The 25832-nt window shown below is 32.7% G+C and overlaps 1 protein-coding gene and 1 pseudogene across 1 annotated transcript; both read right to left on the bottom strand.

The window, feature by feature from the left end:
• Positions 1-3875: 3875 nt before the first annotated feature.
• LOC114754753 (60S ribosomal protein L9-like) lies at positions 3876-5825 on the bottom strand (annotated as a pseudogene).
• Positions 5826-10169: 4344 nt separating this feature from the next.
• Positions 10170-11393, bottom strand: LOC114754757 (60S ribosomal protein L9). Its single transcript, XM_028943578.1, has 2 exons — positions 10933-11393; positions 10170-10649 (listed from the first exon to the last, which is right to left on the bottom strand). Exons 1-2 carry the CDS (start codon positions 11302-11304, stop codon positions 10440-10442), a joined length of 582 nt encoding a protein of 193 aa, XP_028799411.1. The 5' UTR covers positions 11305-11393; the 3' UTR covers positions 10170-10439.
• Positions 11394-25832: the final 14439 nt, after the last annotated feature.

The raw sequence follows: 25832 nt of genomic DNA on the forward strand, positions 1-25832 counted from the left end.
TGCTCAAAGCATGTCTTCTTTATTCATTTTAAACTTCATCCTCTCTTTCTTATGAGGCTCTTCTTTTTCTTCAGCTTATAACCATCTTATCTTCTTTTTCATTTCTTGCTTGTCACTTTCTCTCTCAACAACTCCACCTTCTTCCTTTACATTTCTTAATTTTACCCTAGAAGAAGACCAACACTAGGAGATTTGGAGGCCACAAAGATAATAGAGAGGTAACAATAAGGATGGCAAGCTTTTTTGTTGGGAGGCAAATACAAGGATGCATGGTGATCGTGATGTCGTTGCCATTGAGATGAATTTTGAGTCGTAAAGAGAAGGATAGAAAGTAGTATGAGTGTAAAAATCTTAGAAGAGGTTAAAGTAATGTGTACACATCTCCTTTATTAATCAAGTTTGCTCAAGCTTGCAAGTTCATTTATGAATTTGTGAAATCACAAATCTGTTTTGTGATTCTCCTACTGTGTTCCTTCAATTTGTTTTGGTTTTTCTAGTTTCTCATTTCTTAACATTGATCTTGTCTTTATTTTTTATTTAGGTTCAACTAGAGGTGTCCTCAATCCTATTACCTTGTTAGAGTTGCACGATTTGTTCCAATACATAACCTATTTTTCTAGTTTGTTGACTACCTGACCTCTCTCTTCAAACCCCAAACCATGACTCTACTTTTCCACCCTTACCGCCAATATCTGCTATCAATTCCACCATCTCAACCACAATCTTCATCACCATTGATGAAGAATCTCACGACCATACCAGCTTAAAGAGCATCATGGAATCAAGTCAGCCATGGGAGCTTTGCACTTATGATTAAACTAGTTTGACATATATATATATATGTAGAGAGAGAAGGGACCTCGCAACTTCACCTAGAGAATCTGAAAATCTAAACTCTATTCCTCTTTAATCCATACTCTTCTATCTCTAGGGTATCACTAGATTGTAAGCCACCTCACTATCTCTTAGTACTCATTACATATCTATATGATGCCTATTATGATGACCTCTTCCTAAGGTTTATGTGACTTTTTTATGTACAAAGAAATAAAATTCTCTCATTCATGATGATTTGTACCGAATCAGGAAATGATAGCCTAAGTCATCATTATAGGGAAAATAAAAAAATGAAAATAAAAAAAATCACAAATTGATGATGATTTGGTGCTAAAATAGGAAATATCATCATAGGTCATTATTAGGAGAAAAATAAAAAATTTAAATTAAGACGTAAGAAATTGATGATGATTTGGTGCTAAAAGAAAAAAAATATGTTTATAAGGCAAAACCTTAGGTGATGCCAATATAAAGGAAAGGAAGGATTGAAGGAAGACATAAGAAATTGTGAGGTAAATTGTAGGTAAAAGAGGAAAAGCAAGTAAGAAAGAGAATTTTCTCTCTTTCATAATATATTCTCCTAACAACATGGGTTTAGGAATGGGTAGAAGCGTCTGAAGTAGAATGAAATCCATTGCCTCATCTTGTTTATTTTGTTTTCATAATCACCAAAGGGATGCTCATTATTTCATGATTGTTGTCATATGTGTGAGCTTCAAAACTAATGGCTAGATGGTGCAATCCGACAAAATAGGATTCTAGTCAATCCTAATTAGGTTCTTGTCATTCTACTAACTCTAAATTCATCAACCATCCAAATCATCTACTTTATTCCTACAACACTAATGTGAAAGACAATTCATATAACACAATACCTATCAAGTCAATCACAATCAGATTTTGTTGTCTTAAACTCTAAACTCATTAGTCCTTCTCCTCGATGACCTAAACATGTTTAGCGCCCAATAAACATTTAACCCCCAAACTTACCTCACTTGATCATTGATGACTAGCATCAACTACAACAGTGACAACCACAACACTATGACATTCACGCAAGGGCAAATATGCAATCTAATATGCGATAGGCCATAAGCTTTTGCTCCTCCTCACTTCAAAAGTATCACCTTCTCACACAGTCTCATCTACTCTCTCACGAATAAGATAGTTCGCCCTCACAATTATTCTCCTTGCATTAAAAATGTTAGGGTAAAAATGGGATAGAAATTGAGGGAAGATGGGAGCACAATGGGTAAGAGGTTATTGAACAAACGGCCCTTGGCTTTGTCTTTTCTTAAAACTAACACAAGGGCATTTATATCATTTCCTTGCAATTTCCTAATACCTATTTCGATTGTCCCACCTTCCTTTTCATTTACAACTACTAACTACTCTTTCTAGGGGCTTAGTATTTTTAGGTTTCTTTTTTTTTTTGTCATTTTCCCTAAATTGAAGAAACATTTTTTCTTAAAAATACTAACAAATTGACATGTATTTCTACCATCACTATTAGAAAAAAAATTGTTTTATACTAATTAAAATGGGCCTCTAACACCAAAATAACGATCAGTGCAGAAATGACTGGTGTTAAAAGTCCTCTTTTTTACACCAATGCAAAACCAATGTAAAAAAAATATTACTTTTAACCTGGTTATTTTTCCACCCAATGTAGATATTGGAAATTAATTAAAAAAGGGTTCACTTTTAGGGTTAAGCACAATTATTCAATAATAAATAGGAATTTTGATAATTAGACATAAAATAGAACATTGATTGGACCAATTTTGCGCAATGTTTTTCCTTTCATTTTGAATGCATTTAGCTAGTTTCTTGAGCTTAATTATATAACTTATGACTTTTGGTTAACTTAGAGTAATTGCATGGTTTTTATGTGAAGTTTGGATATTTTGCAAGCTTTTGTGATTGCTCTTAGATTAATCAAAGTTCCTTGGACTTTTTGATGCTGCACAATATTGTTCTATCTTAGGAGCACCTTGGAACATGAAGAAAGGAAGTTTAAGGACTCAGACATGAAGTAATAAAGCATAAAGATTTAAGATAGCCTTTTGAGAATTTTCACCTCGGCCAATCTGTAAGCAGCAAAGGGTCCTACTTGAAGACTCTTTGAATTTTTCACCGTACCCAATGCACAATATTAACATGCAAAATTTTAGATCCAAACATGATTTTGGAACCTACCCACACATGAACGGACCCAAACCCAACTCCTAATCTTTAAAAACATTCAGGTTCAACCTCTAAACCTATTTACTATCCATAGCCTCCATACTTTAATTTCTCTCACTTTTCTCATCTCTACTTCCATTTTTCTACACTTTTCACCATTCTCCTTTGCTTTTCCACCTCTTCCACCTCTATCCACCAGAGCATGGATGATTGAGCCTCCAAAACTGGTGTTCATAGCTTCCATGCATTACTAGGGTTCTTGAGCTCTTTTGAGATAGGTTGAAAGTGTAGAAAGCAATAGGTCATCGTATAAGGTCATCCCGCAGCTTATCTCGATCCTTTTTTTTGTCATAATCCCAGTTTTATCCCATCCCAAAAGACTGAAACGAGAACAGAATAGCTGGGTGGGTATAAGGATGAGCACCTCTATTTTCACACACATTAATTATATCTTATACAACTATATGTTATATCACTAAATCTAGTTATTGTTCCATTTAAAAGAACTATATTGCACTAATGACAAAAAAATAAACCCATGTAAATGCACTTCTCAAGTCTCAACCGTAAGTTAGTAAAAATGCACACGTGACCAAATAAAATTTTCTTCCCAATACACAGTACTATCTCACTAAGCTAACAATTTTAAGAAAAATTGGCAAATTCCACTTCAAATTAAAATTAACAAGTGCAATACATTGTGCTTCTTTATCAAATGTAAACTAAATACGCATGAATAAATCCTAAAAACTAATGTTCATTTTTCATCTATCATTAATACAAAACATAATACACTATACTCATAATTCTTTTGAAGCAAACCATTCATTCAAATACTCTCTCTAATCTTCTTATAGTATAGTGCCTCTCTTGCTCACACAGATTCCACCAAGAAACTTATAGATATCCTTATTTTTGATATGGCACTTTTGATTAATCAGAGCCGCGAAATGAGAGGCTAGCTGCACATCATTTCCATCTAGTACAAGCTTGTCCTTCACTTTTTTAGATTTGACATAGAGGACCCCCTTAAGCATCTCCACTTTCCTCACATAAGAAAAGGGTAAATTCAATACAATATCAAATACGATCATGCAATTCTAGAATCAAATACAACATAATAAGCACTAGACAAATATATCCTCTTTGATCCTTAATACAAGATCTAGATAACTAATTTACATATATTAATAAAATTAGCTATGATGGTTTCCTTAGAATACATTTTATATCATGTGCATTGTAACCCTTAATGAAAACCCCCCTTATTACACGCAGTTAATATGAATACTTTCGAGAAAATCATAAATGTAAAAACAAAGTGAATTGATGTATTGTATCTAGGACCAAAATAAACCCTTTATCTAGCTCTTATTTTAGGACCAAGTAGTAATAACAAGCAAAAAACTACACCACTTTTAAGCACATAATAGTAGGGTAAATTATGATGGATGAACAACAAAGGAGAGAAAAGATTCTCGTTAGCTGAATGATGAATTAGATCACATAAATGGTTTTAAGAGCATGTATTTAGAAATACAATGATACAATGATATAATGGCGAATTGGCAATTGCCTTCTTGCAACACAATAAGATAGAAAAGCAAACTGACCAGTAGAGAATAATATAGAAACTGCAATTTTCCTCAAGATTTTTGTATTGATATAATTTAAAAATTTGCCTCAACAAAACATTACCAATAAAATGCAACTACTAGACTAAAGTACTGCCACCAAATCCTAAGTTCAGACTACAACATTTATATAGCCTGAATTGAGACCAAGAATTATGGTGATGAACACCAAAGAAAAGTGGTTCTACTTACTTGATTAATCAATATGGTCAAACAAATAAGCTTAAGAATAAGATGAGACAATTACATTGGCCCTCCAACAAAACAATAACACAAAAGCACAATAGGACACTCACAGAGAATAATATAGAAACACTAATTTTTTCCACAATTACTGCACTTCTATAAATATTTCTCAACAAAACAATATGAGAAATAGTCTAAGAAACAACACCAAAATACAACTACTAGAATCTAAACTTAGTCACAGCCTTTAGACCACAAGTTCAGACTTCAATATTTATATAGCTAGCATTGAGAACACCAAGAATTATCATAATGAACAATAAAGGAAAGAGGGTTCTGCTTGGTTGATTAATCAATTAGATCAAAGAAATAAACTAAGAGCATTTGTTGAAATAAAATGATAAAATATAAAATGAAGAACAACAGTAACAATCTAAAACTGAGTATAAAATTCAAAGGTACCAGTAATCAAACTTAGAATCTAGACACCAAAAGGCAAATTGATCGATTCTATTAACCATAATAAACTGCAAATACTAAAACACTATTCTTTGATGGATAACATTTAAGACTAGATACTCAATTCATTCTCATTGTCTAATCAGAAGAGGGAAAGTGAAGAGTACCTTCTTCTTGCTGAGGAAGTTACAGATCTCAATGGACCTGTTGTTGTTAGTAATGGATGTGTAATGGGCATACACAAACCTCATCTTGTAATGGTAGCCTTTTGTAATGTCGGTAATGAGATTTGTAATGTGATTAAGAGTAGTTTTGATGACGGCTAAGGTCTTTTGAGACCCGAACCTGGCCTCAGCCTTTAATTTCTTCTTGTCATCTTTGTTATTGATCAATTAGAAATCCATATTTAGGTGCTTGAAATCACATGCCGCAAGGTCCCTCTACCTCGATAACCTTGGTGTGAATCTTCACCGTCAGGACGTCAAAGATGTCAATTGATTCGGAGGATAATATAGTCTTCATTCTTCTGCTATTACTTTCTCCGCCTCTCTCTTCCCTTGTACTGTGAGATTAGGGTTAAAGGAGGAGAAGGGTGGAGGCTGCTAAGTAGTGCTTATAAATACTCCCTCATGTAAGATGCAAAATGACAGGAGATGTGAAATTTGCTTTAAGGATCCATTTGGTTCAAAGAAAACAGAAATGAATAAAAAATAATTAAATGAAAGAGAATAAAAAAATTTTGACTGAGTATTTGATTCATAATAGAATTTTAAAAAATTTATGTTTGGTTAAATGAAAGGAGGTGAAAAATTTGAGCTATTTTCCATATTAACCTTAATAAAAAATATAACATTATAAAATAAAAATACTTTTATAAATAAGAACAAAATGATATAAATAAAAAATACTTTTTAACTTTATAGAATAATAATTTTATATAAAAAATTCCGTAAGTTATAATTTAACTAAATTAATATTAATATTCAATATAAATATAAGAATCGATATTCAATTAGTAAAAAAATTAAATAACAGATTATAAATATTAAAAAACTCGATTCGAATATGTAAAAAAATATAAATATCATACGAAGATTATATCTGATTTGTTTTTTTTTCTTTGTGATAATTATAATTTGTCTTCAATTTCTTGTTTATATTCTTAGCAATTGAAACAAAATCAATTTAAAGGTTAATTTTTAGTGGACGTAGGCAAATTACATGTCCTTGAACATAAGAGTGTTCATGGGTCCGTCCCAACAATCGGGACGGACGGCTTTTACCTTCCCATATCCTGTCTTGTATCATCCAGTCCTAATTGGGATGGGACAGAAACGTCCCATCTCCTTTTTTTGGGATTTTTTTTACTTTTTAATTTGAAAACTAACTATACATAAGGTGTAAGAACATGTGATAAAAACTATGCAAAGAAAATAGATAAAAATAAGGAAAAGATGGTATAGAAAAAATATGTTTTTAATCTTAGGAGACAAAAAAATATAAAATATTCCCTACAAAAAATATCATGTAACCCATACAAAAATAACTTATAAACAAATAAATAACAATTGATAAATATCATTACCAAAATAATATTACAAAGGTAAATAAAATAAATTTATAACAACTAAAAATAAAAATAATATATTGGGATGGGACCAGGACCGGGACCAGGACGGGACACCCTTGTCCCACGTCCAGTCTCATTTTGTCCTGCTTTTGGGATAGGATTGTCCCATCCCAAAATGGCTGGTATAGAGAGGGGATGCTGGGACGAGACACAGTTAAACACCCCTACTTGAAATGTTTAGTGAGCCTAGTTTTTATGCAATAATACCCATTTAAAAAATATTTTTATCTTTAAATTTATATCTAGTGAAGTTTAGTTTTAATATGACAATAAAAGGAGCAAGCAAATTCAAATTTGCTCAAGAAAATTAGAATTTTTTGGCATCACAATCGAATTTGGTCAAATATATTCAAATTTCCTATAGAATTGCCGCAAATTCTACAACAAAATATCTATCAAATTCAAATTTGCCCTGCCAAATTTCAATTTCATGCACGATATCCTAACTTTCGCACAAAATTTTAATTTTACCTTAATCATACTCAAGCACTTTGCTATGCTCAATATAAGTTTGCAGATAAAACATAGTGACTTAACCACAAGCACATATAACTTATCCTTAATATATATGTGTAGTTTAGAATTGAATGCTTCCTATTGGACGCAACATTTAATTTTATAGATTGCCATGCTTACATAGAGAGAAGACTAGGAGAAATACATCTACTCCACAATAGCTTAATGTTGTAATGAATCTACAAATGGTGATATATTACTTCCAGTCTTAATTATAAGACCTCGTTTATAATCTACAAACGATGTCTTATAATTAGGACTAAAGGTACTAGTTAATAAATAGCATTACGGTTGATGAAACTCGTGTCATTCATTCCAACGAAGAAGAGAAAATAACAAAATAATGAAAAACAAATGCAACAACATTTCTGTTTTCTTTTCTTTTTTTTGGGAGAACAAAAGGAGCTTGTAGAATTGAACACTTTCTGGGAACTATAGAATGTATAAAGAGAAGTTTTCTTGGTCATGAAAGTCTGTTCCAACGCCACTGAACCGGGGAATAAGAATAGGAGAAGCATTCTTGTTTTGCCATTGTAGACTTCTAAGCTACAAGCCATGGTCCCGACCAGAATATGTTCCAGCTTCCAGGTTAAGACCACCATATGAGCTATCTGAAAGTTGGTTCCCACCAATTTTGGTGGGAAACCAATTTCATTTATTCAAAGGAAAATTATCCTCTCTCTGAAAAATGTCCTCCCACCAATTTCTCGAATCAAACGGCTGCCGCCAATGGAAAAACTGGATTTTCCATTTTCATTGCCCAATTTGCCTTAAACCAAACGAGGCCTAAGTTGATTAACAATAAATGTGTGAGAAATAGCACACTGCCACGGAAAGGCAGATAAGGAATTGATTTTTATTTTACATAAAACAACTCAATATATTTTTTCTTCTAAATTTATAATTAGTAAAAATATATGTTTCATTTTTTAAATTTAAATTAATTTTTAGTTCAATTGATTAAGTTTAAAAAGTATATTTTTAAGAAAAAATTTTATTTTAGGACCACTGTAGCTAATTAATATCAGTTAATCCCCAAAATATTTCAAAATTTCAGTTATCCTCTTAGGCCAAAATAGAATTAAAATTTAAAGACAAAATACAATAATACCCTCTTTTTTTAAAAAAAACAATAAATATTAATTGTCACTGGAGTGGCCAAAGGATTTAAAAAAAAAAAAAAAGGTGGCTAAGGGGTTTGAACCCATGATCTTTTAGATCACTAAAATTAATATGACCACCAAACTAACCAAACCACTTAATTATATAATGCAAATAAAACATATATGTATATAATAAAACAAATGTAAGTATCAAAGTATAAATAAACAAATAAAATTTGATAATTTATAAGTGAAATTCACCAATTTACACCAATAATTCGATGATTTACAAGTAATTTAGTAGAATTCAGAACTCTAAATGCAATGTTTGGATATGAATAAACAAGTAAAATTCATAGATTTATAATGAAAATTCATCGATTTACAACAAAAATTCAATGATTTATAAGAAACATAAGAGACTTTACAACCCCATATATGTGTTTAAATGTGAACGAGCTAGTGAAATTTTAAGATTTACAATAAAATTTCAATAATTTACAACCCAAATTTGATAATTCATAAAAAACATAAAAAAATTCACAATCCTAAATACAAGAGTTTATGTGTAAATAAACAAGAAAGATTTAATGACTTATAACAAACATCAGTCCATTGACGACTGAAATTTAGTAAATTACAAGAAATATTAACACATGTATTTAATTCACACCTAAGAAGTTCCGACGACAATTAATATTTATTTTAAAAAAATATAAAAAAGAGCAATATACATTTTCATCCTTAAATTTTAATTTCATTTTGATTCAAGAGAATTGATCGAAATTTGGAAATATTTTGAAAGTTGACTAATATTAATTAGCTGGTCCAAAATGAAAATTTCCCTACTTTTAATTCCTTAAACTTGATACTTTTTATCCTAGTAACAAGAAATGCAGACTCCAGAATTTCAAAATGACAGCTCAGAATTTACATGCCAACATGTTAATTTTTATTTAACATAGTTTCAAGTTCTCAAAGTGCAGGTGTCTTTACTTAATTGTAGGATCTGGACAGAGTTTAATGACAAATGGAAGTCGAGGAAGCTCTAGCTTGTACGCTATTGAACGAATAGTTTCCTTGATTCTGTAAAGCCCAAAATAGGTGAAGTAGGTTTTCTGCCTGCAAGGCTGTAACTTCAGGAATACCCACTGCCAAACTTCATAACCCTTATCTGAACTCTTTGTATCAGCCCTCTGCTGAATTCTATTGGCCGCCCTATCAGGATAACTTAGAATAGCTCATACTTCGCTTAAAAACCTCCACCCATCACCTCAACAACTTCTCTAAAGTGTCACCAAGCAGAAGCTCCAGCCTATAGTGCCAACGAACCATGCACATTCAATATTAATTCGTCTGTTTTGAGGTAAAGTCCAGCAAACAGCCCATTTGCTGTGAGGATAAGTTTCTTTCTGTCTCACATACAAGATACCTTGAAAATATAATAGTACTATCTCCGGAGGTAGTATTTAACAAGCTCCTTACTTCAACTTAATCTAACTATACGATAATAACCCTTCAATTTTTGCCCCAAGTCCTTCCACCCAAATAACTATATTGAACAACACAATAAATAAATCCATGTGAATTCACTTCTCAACTATAACTCAACCAAAATGCACGGGCGAACCAAACACATTTCCTTCCCAATACAGAGCACTATCACGCGGATGCAACAGTTTCCAAAAACTAAAAAGGAACTACTCAAATTCCGCATCAAATTCAAATTAACAAGTGCAGTGAATACTTTGTGCGTTTTTATCAAATATAACCTAAAGAGGCATGAATAAACCCCAGAAAACTAATTTTCATTCTTCATCTATCACTAACACCAAATATAGTGCGCTACACCCAATTCATCTGAGGAAAATCATTCAAATATTCTCTCTAATCTTCTTGCAGTATAGTGCTTCTCTCACTCACATAGATTCCGTCGAGAAACTTGCGGATATCCTTATTTTTAACATGGCACTTTTGATTAATCAGAGCCGCGGAACGAGAGACCAGCTCCACATCATTTCCATCCAGTACAAGCTCGTCCTTCACCTTTTCAGATCGTACAATAGAGACTCCCTCAAGCATGTCGACTTTCCTCACCTAGCAAAAGGGAAACCCAATATTAACATCAGGTACAATCTTGTAATCCCAAAATCAAATACGACATCGCAGTCACTAGATAAATATATAATTTGGGCTTAATATCTAAACCTGCAATTTTCCTCAGGAATCAAACTAAGAATCAGACAGGAAAAAGCAAAGTGATCATAACAAATCGTAGATACTAAAATCCCATTCTTTGACGGCTACTTTTTCACTCTATAACATTTACGAGTAGATGGTTAATTCATTGTCAAATCAGAGGAGGGAAAGTGAAGAGTACCTTCTTCTCGCCAAGGAAGTTACGGATCTCAATGGACCTGTTGCTGTTAGTTATGGATGCGTTGATTGGGAAATGTGCATACACAAACCTCATCTTATAACGGTAGCCTTTCGTGACGCCGGTGATGAGATTTGCAACGTGACTGAGAGCAGTTCTGATGGCGGCCGAGGTCTTCCGAGACCCGAACCAGGCATCAACCTTCAGCTTTTTCTTGCCTTCTTCGTCGGTGATCAGCTGAAAATCGAGATTCAGGTGCTTGAAATCACGGACAAGCTTGCCGCGAGGCCCCTCTACCTCGATGACCTTGGCGTGAATCTTCACGGTCACGCCGTCAGGGATATCCATGGATTCGGATGACAAAATCGTCTTCATCTTCCGGCAGTACTTTCTTCCCTCCCAGCTCAACAGACGGCTGCACACTCAGAGGTCGGCCAAAACCCTAGAGCTTTTGGTTATATAGATGCCTTTTGATGAAGCTGTTTCCCCCCGGGGTTTGATTAATCGGCTTTCTTTCCGGAAGCAGTTTAGTGGACGGCCAAGATAATAACTGAGTCAACGGTGTAGATCAGACCATATATTCTAACAGATGGGGCGGTTATTTTTTAAGTATAATTAATACTCATTTCATTGTATAATTTATACTATAAAATAAATTTTATATTTAAAACCTTAAAAAATAGTTAAAAAATTAAATTAATATAAATTTAGAGAGAAAAAAATAGATCATAAAAATTTACAAAATATTAAATTAGGTATTCTTGCAAAAACAAGTTTACAAGTCGAGTGTTATTAAAACCTATTAAAGTGTAATAACAAATCTTAATTTAAGATTTAGTAATTTTAACTTCTTTATTTATCATTCTCTCTAGTTGTTATTCTAAATTAAATTAAAGTCTCCGTTAAATATATTTATATTTTTTATTTTATGAAAAAAATGATCATAATATAAACACATGCAATTGAATAATATAAATGCATGCGTGATTAATATGTTTGTGGCTGGCCCAAAAAAGAAAAGAAATGAAAGGTCTTTTCATTATATTTTATATATATATAAAATCTTAAATTGTATTAATTCTCTATTAAAATGTAACAATTTTCAAACTTTACCCTTATTTAATATATACATCTTTAAAAAAAACTATTTATGCTATAATAAATGAAGGACAAAATATTACGCCTTTCAAATATATACTCCTATGATCCTATCATTTACAAGATTCTTATTTACTTTCTCACATAGAAATGCATGTTTGGGCCCTATTAGTCCTTATTTAAGGGGGTGCTTGGCCATACAAGTTTTTATACAGGTGGCACATGGGTAAGGGACGTTTTAAAAAGCAACCCTACTTGTTGTTATAATATGTTTAAGATGAAAAGGGGTGTGTTCTTAAGTTTTCACACAGAATTATAACAACATGGTATAAAGAAAACTAGAAATATATGGATACATAAACTATAGTTGCAATGGTTTAAAATACCGTTGTCGATACACTTAGTAGTAGAATGTAGCAAGAAAGATTTCAGCATTCAGGGGAGACAATTAGCAGACTTTTTCATAATGTCTTAATGGTATGCTGTAGACTTGCCATGTCCAATATCAAACCAAAAGATCCAACATTCTGACATGTTCGTTCAAAAATACGGCATGGTAAATGTTGTCCTTGTTTCAAACATACTATTAGAGCAATTGATGACACACATGTTTCTTGCATTGTCAGTGCAACAAATCCAACTAAATTTATTTCTAGAATAGGAACACTATCGCAAAATGTTATGGTGGTCTGTGATTGAGACATATGCTTCACTGTTGTCTTGGCCGAATGGGAAGGCAGTGCACATGATGCTCACCTATTTTATCATCTCCTCACAACTCCTTCAATGAACTTTCCCCATCCACCTGAAAGTGTTTTTTAATTTGTTATATTTTATTTATGTTTAGCTTAACAATACCAATATTATTGACAGTAATCATGTATTTGATATAGGTAAATATTATTTGGTGGATGCTGGCCGCCCAATACCAAATAGATACCTCGACCTATATGGACGGGAGCGTTACCATCTGCTTGATTGTCAAAGAACATGTACACTTGAAAATGAAAATAAGATCTTCAATTATTTCCATTCAAGTTTAAGGAGAACAATTGAAAGAACTTTTAGAGTTTAGAGGAGTAAGTTTGCAATCTTATGAAACATGCCATCCTATAACTATTAAACACAAGTTAAAATCATTTATGCAATAATGGCTATACATAATTTTATTAGAACGACATCTATTACTGATCCTAGATTCATTCAGTATGAAGAAGAAGGTATTTATGCATAGGAAGATGTTGATGATGGAGTTGGATTTTCACTTACATATTCATCAATACAATCTTTATCTTACATAGCTTGGGTTCATGACTCCATAACAGATAAACTTGTTAATTATACACAATGATAGTAGTCATGTCTTTTTTATTCCTTTTTATTATACATTGTAATATGTAGTTAAAAAAACCTATTGCAAATACTCTATATCGATGCAACCTCTTAATTATTATGACACTTCTCTATTTACATTTCTTTTATTAATGTTATACCTTATATTCTCACGACAATTGTTAATTACTTTGATAATTAATAAATTGTTTTAATGCGTGTTTATTCAATTTTGTCAAAAAATATCATGGCATTTCATATTCATAATCTTTACGATAAAATAATATTTTTTATGTTTGCAAAAACAATATTCATTTTTTTCAAAAATATTTTTAATCTTCTATTTTATAAATACATATATACACATATTAACAATTAATTAATTATATTTTTTATGTTTCATTTATTATATTGGCATATTTAAATTATTAGCAAGTTTATCACTTCAAATAAAAATATAAATTAAAATGTATCTTTTATGTAATTATCATATTAATTTATGTACTTTTTGATAACTTATACAAAAAAAAAAAAAAGCGCTTCTGATGTGAACGATCTAAACACTCACTTTATCACAATCACTTTTTTCACAAAATCCATTCTTCCAAAAATCTATTCTCAAAATCATTTTTTGCTCAGAAGTTATTCTCCAAATCATGGTTTGCATTTATCCAAACAACCCCTAAGTTCTAGAGGGGGGAGTTAAATCTCCCAACATGGTCCTATACCGTCTAATCCTAATGTGACTAACCACCTTATTTGCTCGAGATGTGGGAGGCAACACCCTAGAAAGTGTTGGACTTGCTTTAACTATGGAGAGTAGGGAAATTTGGCTAAGTATTGCAATGAGACCAAGAGGAACAACTAGAACCCTAGACTACCTGGGCGTGAATTTTTTATGACTTTTAAGGAGGTAGGCACTTCACCTAACTTGATTTGAGGTAATGTTCTTTTACAAAATCCTCCTTTGTGTGCTATGTTTAACTTGGGGGTAACCTACTCTTTTGTGTCCTTTGATTGTGTTGAAAGATTAAGATTTTGTATGGGTGACTTATCTTTTGTTTTATGTGTTTCTACTTTGCCAGGATCCACCGTGAGAAGCGTCAAGGTTTGCAAGGGTTTGACCTTTGTGTTTAAGGGTCGAAAGACAACATTGATTTGATTTGCTTGCCATTAAGAGGCATAAATGTGATTGTGGGTATGGATTGGTTATTAGCCAATAGAGCTATTTTAGACTGCAAGAAGAAGGCTGTTTTATTGTATTCAAGGCTAATAACAATGGCAACACCGTAGGCTTCTGTTTTATTATCAGTAGCCTAAGTAGAGAAGTGTGTTAAGAAGGGATGCCAAGCTTATGTTGTGTTCTTCTCCATGCAAGCAGAGAAAGAAGGGAATGTAAATCAAATTAAAGTGGTAAATGAATTCCCTGATATGTTCCCTGAGGAAGTATCTGGGTTACCATCAGAGTGGGAGGTGGAATTCTCTATCGATTTGGCTCCATGAACTGAACCTATCTGTAAGGCCCTGCATAGAATATCACCATCTGAGTCAGCAGAATCGAAGTAGATTAAGAATCTGCTACAAAATAGTTTTATTAAAGCAAGTGTATCTCTGTGGGATTCGCCAGTGTTATTGTGAAAAAGAAAGATGATAGTCTAAGGTTATGCACATATTATCGATAGTTGAATAAAGTCACCACTAAGAACAAATATCTCCTCCCAAGGATTGATGACTTGCTTGATCAGCTAGTGGGTTCGTCAGTGTTTTCAAATATTGATTTCAGGTGAAGGCATTCCTAAGACTACGTTTTAAACTCAGTATGGTTACTACGAGTTTTTAGTTATGCCTTTTGGATTAACTAACAATCTAGCAGTATTTATGGACTATATGAATAGGTTCTTTATGCCTTATTTGGATCAATTTGTTGTCGCATTCATCGATGATATCATCATCTACTCAAAAAATGAAGAAGGACACTATAAACATCTCCGGGTGGTGTTACAAATTTTAAGGGAGAACAAGTTGTATGCCAAACTATGCAAGTGTGAATTTTGGCTCAAAGCAGTAAAGTTTTTAGGATATGTGGTATCTGCTAAGGATGTGGCAATAGGTCTAAGTAAAGTAGTTGCACTATTGAAATGAGGGACTTCTAAATCTGTGATTGAAGTAAGAAGCTTTATGGGACTAATAGGGTATTACTTTTGATTCATTAAGGCTTTTCTCAAATAGCTATACCATAGACTAACTTGACAAAGAAGGATAAGCCTTTTGTATGGACAGAGAAGTGTGAGGTAGTATTTCAAGAATTGAAGACAAAGTTAACCACCGCTCTTGTCCTCACTATACCTGAATTGTCACCACTGCACACAGTATACATGGATGCTTCATTTGGGCTGCGTTTTGATACAAGATAATAAGGCTGTGGCTTATGCGTGCCGACAATTGAGACCACATGAAGAGAACTGTCCTACTCATGACTTGGAACTTGTAACAATTATGTTTGCTTTAAAGATCTAGAGACACTACCTTTATGGTGTGCATTTTGAGATTTTTAGTGACCATGAGAGTCTAAGGAATTTGGTAGATCAGAAAGAGTTGAATAGTTGTCAATATAGATGGATGAAATTTTAAAGGGATATGATTTTGAATTGAGATATTATCCTAAGAAAGCTACCATGGTAGCAGATGCCCTAAGCAAGAAGACAGTTCATTTTTTCACATCAGTGTGATTGAGCACTACCTATTAGAGAAATTGACTGAGATAACAATTGTGGTTGAGATGACAAGAACGATGATTACTTTAAATGCTATTTTGGGTGACCTTAGCTTCTACAAGGAGTTGAAGGGGGTTCAATTAGAAAATGAAAAAGTTATAGAAGGTGAGAGAAGAGTTGGAAAATGGGGTAGTACCGAATTATGATACTGGGGATAAGGGAATTTGAAGGAGGAAAAAAAAAGGATATGTGTCCCGGATAATGGGGAAATCAAGAAGATTATTCTTGAGGAGGCGTATTGGATTAAGTACACTATATATCCAGGAATAACCAAGATATACCATAACTTGAAAAGAGTATTGGTGGCCAGATATGAAGCAAGATTTGACTGACTTTGTGCTAAATGCTTAGGGAGAATTGCAATGAGGTCTCACTCAAGGGAATTAAATGCAAAAATGTCCCTTGAAATCATGAAATTATTCTGAAGTCCCAAGGGACTTTTTTGCAATAAATTTTATTTGTTTAATTACCAAATTACCCTTCTTCTTTTTTTAAACTTTGTATTGACAATTGAAAGAGCAGTGGTTGACAACTCAGGGTGCAAGGATTGACAACTATCGCAGCTGGTTTGACAACACGTTTTCTTAGCATATCACACCATAAGTTGTCAAACCAGCTGCGATAGTTGTCAATCCTTGCACCCTGAGTTGTCAACCACTGCTCTTTCAATTGTCAATACAAACTTAAAAAAAAAAAGAAAAGAAGGGTAATTTGGTAAGTCAACAAATAAAATTTAATGCAAAAAAATTTTGGGACTTTAAAATAATTTCATGATTTCAAGGGACCTTTTTGTATTTAATTTCCTTAAGTGGGACCTGATTGCCATTTTCCCAAATGCTTAACTTGCCAAAAGGTGAAAATTCAATATTAGAAGCTGCTTGGGTTACTTTAGAGTTTAGAGATCCCTAAGTGAAAATAGGACAATATCTCAATGGATTTTATCACAGGTTTCCAGTCAGATATGATGTGATATGGGTTATTGTGGACAAATTAACAAAATTGGTCCATTTCTTCCCAACCAAATCAACCTATTTCTTAGAGACGCTCACATAGTTATATGTGGATGAGACTGTTTGGCTACATAGAACACCAAAAGATATTATATCGAATCGAGACCTAAGGTTCAACTCAAACTTTTGGAAGGCGATGCAAGGAGCCTTTGGCACAAAGTAGAAGTTTAGTACTACTTATCATATGCAAACTGACAAATAGACTGAGAGGACCATCTAGACTCTCAAAGATATGTCAAGGGCATGCACTATTTAACTTCAAGGTAGTTATGATTGGCATCTTCCATTAGCAGAATTTGCCTACAATAACAACTATCAAGTGAGCATCCAAATAGCACCATACAAGGCGTCATACGGGTGAAAGTATGGATCACTATTATGTTAGTTAGAATTGAGCGATTGGACTATTATTGGTCCTGACTTTGTGGATGTGACCATAGAGAAAATTGAGTTAATTAGGCAAAGGTTGTTGACTACTTAGAGCCGTTAAAAGAGTTACACAGATCATCAGCGAAGGCCTTTAGAATTCAAAGTGGGTGATCATGTGTTTCTTAAGGTTTCACAACTGATTGGTATTGGTAGGTTGATTGGTATTGGTAGGTCTACCAAGGTCAAGGAGTTGACTTCTTGATATCTTGGACCTTATGGGATTTTGGAGCAAATTGGCCTCATTACTTATTGAATTGCTTTACCACCATATCTCCCCAATGTGCACAACATCTTCCATGCACCACAACTTAAGAAGTATAACCTAAATCCATCCATATGATCGGGCTAGAAGAGGTCAAGTTGAGAGAAAATCTTACCTATAAGATAAAACTAAATCAAATTTTGGTTGTTAAGAATAAGCAACTCCAGAATAAAACTATCCAGTTACTTAAGGTTTTCTAAAAAGGCTGTCTCTTGGTGACGCTACATGAGAAACTGAGGAACGAATGAGAGAAGAGTTTCCTCATCTGTTCCCCTAAGTAAGTGTGCTTTGAGTACCTTGTGGTTGTGTTTGCTTTGCTTTTATGTTTGTTAATTATATGTAGTTGATAACTGCTGTTTGGTTGTTTAGCGATGTTGTAGCTTTTCTTGATCAGTCGTTATTTTGTTGTGTGATGGTTGCAAGCATTTAGGATAAGCTTTATAGAATGTTATGAGACTTTATGCTATGTTTGTTGTGATTTGATTGAACCTGTGTTCTGGCTTTGGTTGTGTCCCGTTTGTTCTTATGTGTTAATGTCTCTTTATGCCTAAATTTTGAGGACAAAATTCTTATTTGGGTGGAGAGATTTATAACATCCTAAATTTTATTCTAAGAATTGTGTAATATTAAAGAAAAATTATTTCATGATAAATGAAATTTATCATATAATTAATTGGATAAAACAACTTTATTTACATGTAATTTGTAAAAATAAAGGAATAATAAAATAATAATGATTTGAAAAAAAAATGAATAAAGTAGTATAATATAATATAATATTTTTTAAAAATTTGAAATTTTGCAAGTTGGGTCTTAGGCCCATTGGAATGGTTTTTTAGATGTTACTTCATTCACTACCAACATATTTCTTTCCAGCAACAAGGGAGAACGTATTTGTTCCTTGTTTTAGGTAAGTTTTCAATTTTGATGTTCATTTGGGTGATCAAAAGTACCACTAATCACAAAATTTTCTTTATGAAAATTGTCATACTCATTTAGATCTATATAATGATAGTAATATTTTGATGTTTAGAGTAAATTTTTTGGGTTAGGGTCTGAAGTAAATATTGAGTTTTAAGAAGAAATGACTATAAGATTGCAGAACTAGATGATTTTTATCACTCTACTTTTGTTTATTTACCTGTCAAAGATTTTAAAATAATTATTTTAGTTAAAAAGGTTTACTATTTGTGAAGAATATCATACTTGCACTATAAGATCCTAGATTAAATGATTTATATACTAATATTTGAGCTGTTATTGAATTTATGGTGGCTTATTTTTGAGATTTAAGGTATAAATAAGATTTTAGAATTTTAAAGACATAATAATAATTTTATATTTGAGAATGTTGGAAAATTTTATGTAAGTAAATAATTTGGAGGACAAAAAAAAAGAAGGAGCATTTTGGATTTTTCTTAAAGATTATAATATAGTGGTAAAAGACTTAATTATATGTCATGAAAGGTTAAAGACTTTTCTTGGAAGTAGAAATTTTAACTAAGATATACAAATATTAATAATAAATTCCATGTAATAAGTTAATTAATTTTTTATGTTAAATTATGTCTACATTATTTTGTCGATTACCTTGTGTTTTGAAGTATGTGAAACTTGTGTTCTCATTCCTCAGGCTTGCAAGAGTAACCTTGGAGTTTATGTAATGGGAGTTAATTTATTTTATATACATGATGTGGATTGTAAGGTTTTCTTAACCTTCTCCGCTTAACTAAATTGTGAAGCATGCGTTTATGATTAACATATACATTCATATATTGGATATGGTGAAGTGGGAAGTATATTAGCTTAAACACTATTGACTTGTATTAATTTAATGTTTGTATCATATTATAGAGCAAAGTTGATGTGATGTTGTGAAATGTAAGATTTATGTTCTCTATTGTTGATTAAGATTGTTATATTGTAATTTTGCATAAGGGTCATAACTGGAGATTGGGATTTCTTATAAGAAGAATAATTGTTCTTGAAGTTTGCGTGGCATGCAAGCACTACTGATCATAGTGTTTGGCCCTATTGTTAGACCCTTGCGATTCTTCCTTTTCCCTAGCCTAGAATTGAGAATGAACTTCTGGGTAGACATCTCTTGTACCATAGTCCATTTTTGGACAGTATAGGTGTAGGAGGAGGCCCCTTGACTTGATGTGAGTAAGGTAAACTTTAGCCAAGTTACCTGGCTTGGAAAGTTAGGGTCCTTGTCATGAAGTAATAAGGAGGAGTATGGTAGATGGGATGGGTATTTATATTGTTGTGTGGTTTGAAGCATTTATAGCTATATATTTTGTCTTTTAAATGTTTATTACTACACTACTTCATCAGCTTTCTATCTTGTTTGTATATGTGTAAATTGATCACTGGTTATTGAGATTTAATGTCTCACCCCGTTGTTATTCATTTCTTTTTTTTTCCTTCAGGAAAGCCATATGCTTCAGCTCGACGTGAGAAGAAGAAGGTAGAGGCATAGGCGTGCATAGCCTAATAAGCCTCTTGTGGCTTGGATTGTATTGTTATATATTGCCCTTTAGTGCTATTAGAATGACTGGATGCTGTAGGTTTCTATTACATATGACTCTTTAGTGGATCCATACTTGGTTTATTTTGAAAACTCACATGGTATTGATGATTTCAATAATGTTGTGGTTATTTTGTTTAGGTGGATGTATGAATTATGGGTTGGGTTTATCGTTATCTTTCATATGCCTTACGTCTTGTCGTGATGGATATTTGGCTTACAAGTAATTTCTATGCCCTAGACCTTGGTTATAATTGTTGTTGGAATTGGGGGAGTTATTGGGTATCCTTAATCATTTGTAGTCTTTTTAGTATGAGTCAAACTCTTTATAACCATGGTAGTGTTTAATACTCTAGTTCAATTCTTTTTTACTATAGTTAACTTATTGAAACCATTTCATAAATTTTTATAATAAGGAAAGATGTTTTTTTTATAAGACACGTAGAGAGTATGTTAATACAGTTGAATTAGATAATGACATTGAGCTTTGTCATAAGCAGTTAAGTCATATGAGTGATAAAGCAGTTGCAATGTTTGCTAAGAGGAATTTGTTATTTGGTTTGCAAGAAACAAATTTGAAGAAGTCTGATCACTGTTTAGTAGGGAAGTAGAAAATAATGTCTTTACAGAATCACTCACCAAAAAGAAAATCTGAAGTACTAGATTCAGTTCACTCTGACCATTGTGGCCCTATGAAGAATATGTCTCGAGGAGGTGCATATAATTTTGTGACTTTTATTGATGATTATTTCAAAAAAGTATGGGCTTATACCTTGAAATCAAAAGATCAGGTATTATATCCATACCTTGAAATCAAAAAATCAGGTATTATATGTTTTTAAGTGATTTCAAGCCTTAATTAAGAGAGAAACTAGGAAGAAGTTGAAATGTATGTAGACTAAAAATGGTGGCGAATACCTAGGTCCATTTAATGCCTATTATAAAGAACATGGAATTAGGCATTAAAAGAGTCCCATAAAAATACCGTAATTGAATAGTTTAGTTGAGAGGATGAATAGAATAGTGGTTGAAAGAGTAAGATTCATACTTTCACATGTTGGATTGCTCAAATCTTTATGGGCTGAAACTTTGAATACTGTAGCTCTTATTGTTAATCTTTCGCCAAGTATTCCTTTGCAACTTGAGGTATTGAATAACATTTGTTATGGTAATGATATTTCATATAATCACTTATGCATGTTTAGTTGTAAAGCTTTTATTCATGTTCTTTAAGATGAGAGAACAAAGCTTGACATGATGACTAGAAAATGTATCTTGGTTATGGCATTAATGAGTTTGGTTACAGATTGTATGATCTGCCTAGTAAAAATATTGTTAGAGGCAAAGACATTATCTTTACGAAAGATCAATTCATACAAGACGTTAATAAAGAAGAAAAATCATCACCTCATAAAAATAAAGGAGCAACATACAAATAGTGGCTAAAACAATCAACAATGTGATATTAGTATTGATATTCCTATTGAGTAAACAGAACCTAAGAATGCTCAAACTATGGCTCTTAAGGGCATATCAAGAAGGTTTAGTATAACTCGCTTACGTTTTGCAAAGTACTTTGTACATGAGTATGCTTTACTTATTGATACAAGGAAACCAGGGTATTATGAGGAAGCTATTGAAGATGAGCACAAGGATAAGTGGACTGAGGCGATGCAAGATGAAATGGAATCCCTTTATGATAATCACATATTTGAGTTTGTTAAATTGCTCAAAGATAGAAAAGCAAGAGAGTTATACTTGTCATAGGAGAAGTGCATCCAAAATGTACCTCAAATATTTCATATGGATAAAGTCAAGAGAGTAAGTAGCCTTTTTGCTCCTCACTTTAAATTAAGTAACAAACAATGTGTTGCTATTAATGAAGAGGAGGAAATGAGGACAGTCCTTTATACTTCAACTATGGGAAGTTTGATGTATGCTATGGTATGTAGTATACTTGATATTGCTCATGTAGTTAGTATAGTAAGCAAGGAACAAAAAAAGGGACCTGAGACTAAACCGATCGAGGCAGTAGGTCAAGGGTCACTGGTCAGACTGGGATCAGACCAGTCATATTAAAATAATATAATTTAATTCATAACATTAAAATAGAACAAAATTCATGGATAATAATTAGTTGAAAAAAGATAAAAAGTTACAAAAGTAGTTTAAATATTTCATTGTACCAAGCAAACATTAATAAACTACATATCTTCATCACTATGGAAAATCAAAATCATCATTAAGATCATTAGCAATGGCATGGACTGAGACATTAACGATTGGACAAGGAACAGTAGGAGTGACAATATCATCATGCAAAGGTAGAGGATCAACAATATCCATATCTTCATCACCTATGTAAGACAATAAGCAATATTAATGATTATGCAAATAATTATATATTCATCTAAGAATAGAGTCTTAATTATATATATAAACCTTTGTTATCCCTCTCAAGAGTTGTTGAATTTGCAATGCCTTTATTGTTAAGGACACTTTCAAGTGTAACCACATCTTTATCATCAAACTCTGGAGCGGGATCTTCTTCAACCACCTAAAAGTCCACCATGTCAATGTTTTCACAGTCAATTGGATCGTGAACCTTTTCTTCTTCTTCAATGTACTCCTTTAATGAAAAATAAAACTTTAACTAAATATAATCAATTAAAATAAAAGACCAAAAGTATTCATTATTTTCAAGATTACCCATGCTTCAATCGCAGATTATAGTTTGTGAAAACCAAATCATTCAACCTCTTGTGTTCTAATATGTTTCTTCTTTTTGTATGAATTCTTTCAAACAAGCTCCAATTCCTCTCACAACCAGAAGAAACAGAAGTTTGACTAAAAATACATATTGCAACACACTGCAATTCTCGAACTAAACAACCATAATATGTCCACCATTCATTTACACAATAAAATACATTTAGTATACAATATTATATAGAATTAGTAAATAACCATGAATATACTATAAAGCATTAACGCTTACAAGGGTCTAATTTTTGTGCAGCTTTTTGACATGAGGGTCTACTAAAAAATTCCTTGCCTTCACGATAAGTAGTTACTTGTTTCATTAGCAGAAAGCCATCAACATCTTCATCTGAGTAAGACTCCACCACATCAATCAACACCATCATTAACTTTGACTTGCTAGGATAGTCTGGATCATATGTGATTGCAGGATTCAACAAATACAATGCTGCATGAAGATTGGTCTTCAAATGCCTGTCCTATCGAGCTTGAATGATGCTTGTGTAGGCTTATACAATTCCTTGTTCTTTTTAAACATCTCTTTGATCACCACTTTTGCCCTTCGCATACCTTAATAAACATAAGGCAATGAAGGCTTCTCATTTGAGTCTACAATTCTCAACAGCTTTATGAGAGGTGACACAATCTTCACAACTTGATAACAGTCATTCTAAAATGGATTATCTAATATTAGGGAACTAAAATTTTTTCCTGCTTCAATCCTGGATAATTTGTGATCCACAAAATGCTTATCAACAACTAGAGCTTGCAAGGCATTTTTATGCATGTATATGCTATGCAACGTAATAAATGTAATAACAAATCTTGTGGTACTAGGATGCACAATTTCTTTCCAACTTGGTCTTCTCCTTAGCCATTATAAGAAACCATATGGTTGTATGCAAAAATTGTTATCTTTGATGCCTTTGATGCAAGGTCTGACACATGAGGCATGCTGGAAAAGTCTTTTAATACAAGACTCAAACAATGAGCAGCATAAGGAGACCAATAAATATTTTTATACTTTTCTTTAATTATCCTACCATGTGCTACATAGTTAACTGCATTGTCAGTCACTACATGGATAATGTTCTTAAGACTAACCCACCCAATGACTTCTCAGAATAGAGTAAATAGAGTTTTGGCATATTCAACTAAATCTAATGCATCAACAAACTTCACAAACACCATACCATGTGTAGAATACACTAAAAAGTTTATCAAAGTCTATTGTCTAACATCAGTCTATCCATCAGCCATGGGTGTCCAACCATTGTTTTTCTATTTAGCTCAATGGCTATCAATGAGTAACTGACATTCTTTTCTTCAATCAGTCAATAAATTAGTTTTGAAATCATAAGCACTGGAAGCTTTAAACCCAGGCCCAATTAAAGCAATATCATCCACAGTTTTTTGAAATAAAGGGCAATCAAATGCCTTGAATGGAATGCAATTCACAATAGCCTATTTAGTAATAAACGTTTTTGCATTATGTTTTGCTTCTTTAGTTGCTAATGCACTTTTAATGCCCAATTGAGAATCAGGAGTTATCCTAGGAGCAAAATAATTGTCCAAACTCATAGGAGCTCTCCTTTTCATCGTACTACTCATGGTAATTGGAGAATCAACATGGGTTTCTTCAAGTTCCTCTTCTATGTTTTCGATAGCCTTTTTCTTTGAACATTATTTTAAAGACTCTGTCATTCTATGACGTACATCATATGAAACTTTTTTGCATGAAGCTATTTGACCGGTGATACCAACAAGGTGTTGTTTCATCCTGTTTATCCCACCTCCTCTATAATTATTACCACAAAAAAGGCATGTATATATAGTTTGTGTCTCCTCTTTTTTGTAGGCAACATATGCCCATACAAGATCAGTTTTACCATGTAATGAAAAAGTCGGTGTGGGAGTAGAGGTTTTGGTATTAGGAGTGGAAGATTGCGTGACATTTTCATTTCCAGAACTTTGATTGTTCGAAATATCTATCACTACACTACTAGAAAAAAGACATTTAACATTACAAAATAACAATGGTTAAGAAGAAAAACACCATGGAAAAAAAAGGTGGTGGCATTTTTGTAAATAAGTGGTGTGATGTTTGATTTTCCACGGCAGTTATTAAGAAAACCGCGCATGGAAAGTGTTTTTAACGGTTGTTATTATGGCAGTTATTTAAAATAACCCCCATCAAAAACACTTTCCACGGTGATTTTCTTAATAACTGCCATAGAAAGTTTTAAAATAACCCGCAATAGGGTTCAGTTTTACTCATTTTCACAATTTTGTATTAGTACGCCATGGTCCCCCTCTGTCCCACCACAAACAAACTTCCATTACCGGCTATTCACCCCTTCCCACCATTTAAACTCCTCTATTTTGCTTGTGAATGCCCATTTTCTCGTTGATTGAGCTCAAATTGTTTACATTATTTGATAACATTTTATAGGTTTTTGTTACACTTTTTAGCTCATTTTGATGATAGTTATAGTTATTTGAGTTTAAGAGTCTTTGTTTTGAGTTAGGAGTATTTGAGGGTAAAATTGTCGCATTTATTCATTAATTGCATTTAGTTGATTTTTGAGATAATCGATGCCTCAAACCTTTGCTTTTCATTTCAAGACAATCAAGAAATAAAGCCAAAAATGAAGACCAAGGGTGCGCGACACACAATATGCAACATTAACCTCTCTACCAGGTTTCGT

Source organism: Neltuma alba, unplaced genomic scaffold (assembly GCF_004799145.2).
Source record: "Neltuma alba isolate B1F8T4 unplaced genomic scaffold, ASM479914v2 tig00010189_pilon, whole genome shotgun sequence".
Classification (NCBI taxonomy): domain Eukaryota; kingdom Viridiplantae; phylum Streptophyta; class Magnoliopsida; order Fabales; family Fabaceae; genus Neltuma; species Neltuma alba.

Bases quoted from the DNA above. Each gene is read 5' to 3' on its own strand.
- LOC114754757 (XM_028943578.1), bottom strand. From the start codon at position 11,304: ATGAAGACGATTTTGTCATCCGAATCCATGGATATCCCTGACGGCGTG. The intron at 10,650-10,932 runs GTACTCTTCACT...CCCTTTTGCTAG, and splicing joins ACTTCCTTGGCGAGAAGAAG to GTGAGGAAAGTCGACATGCT.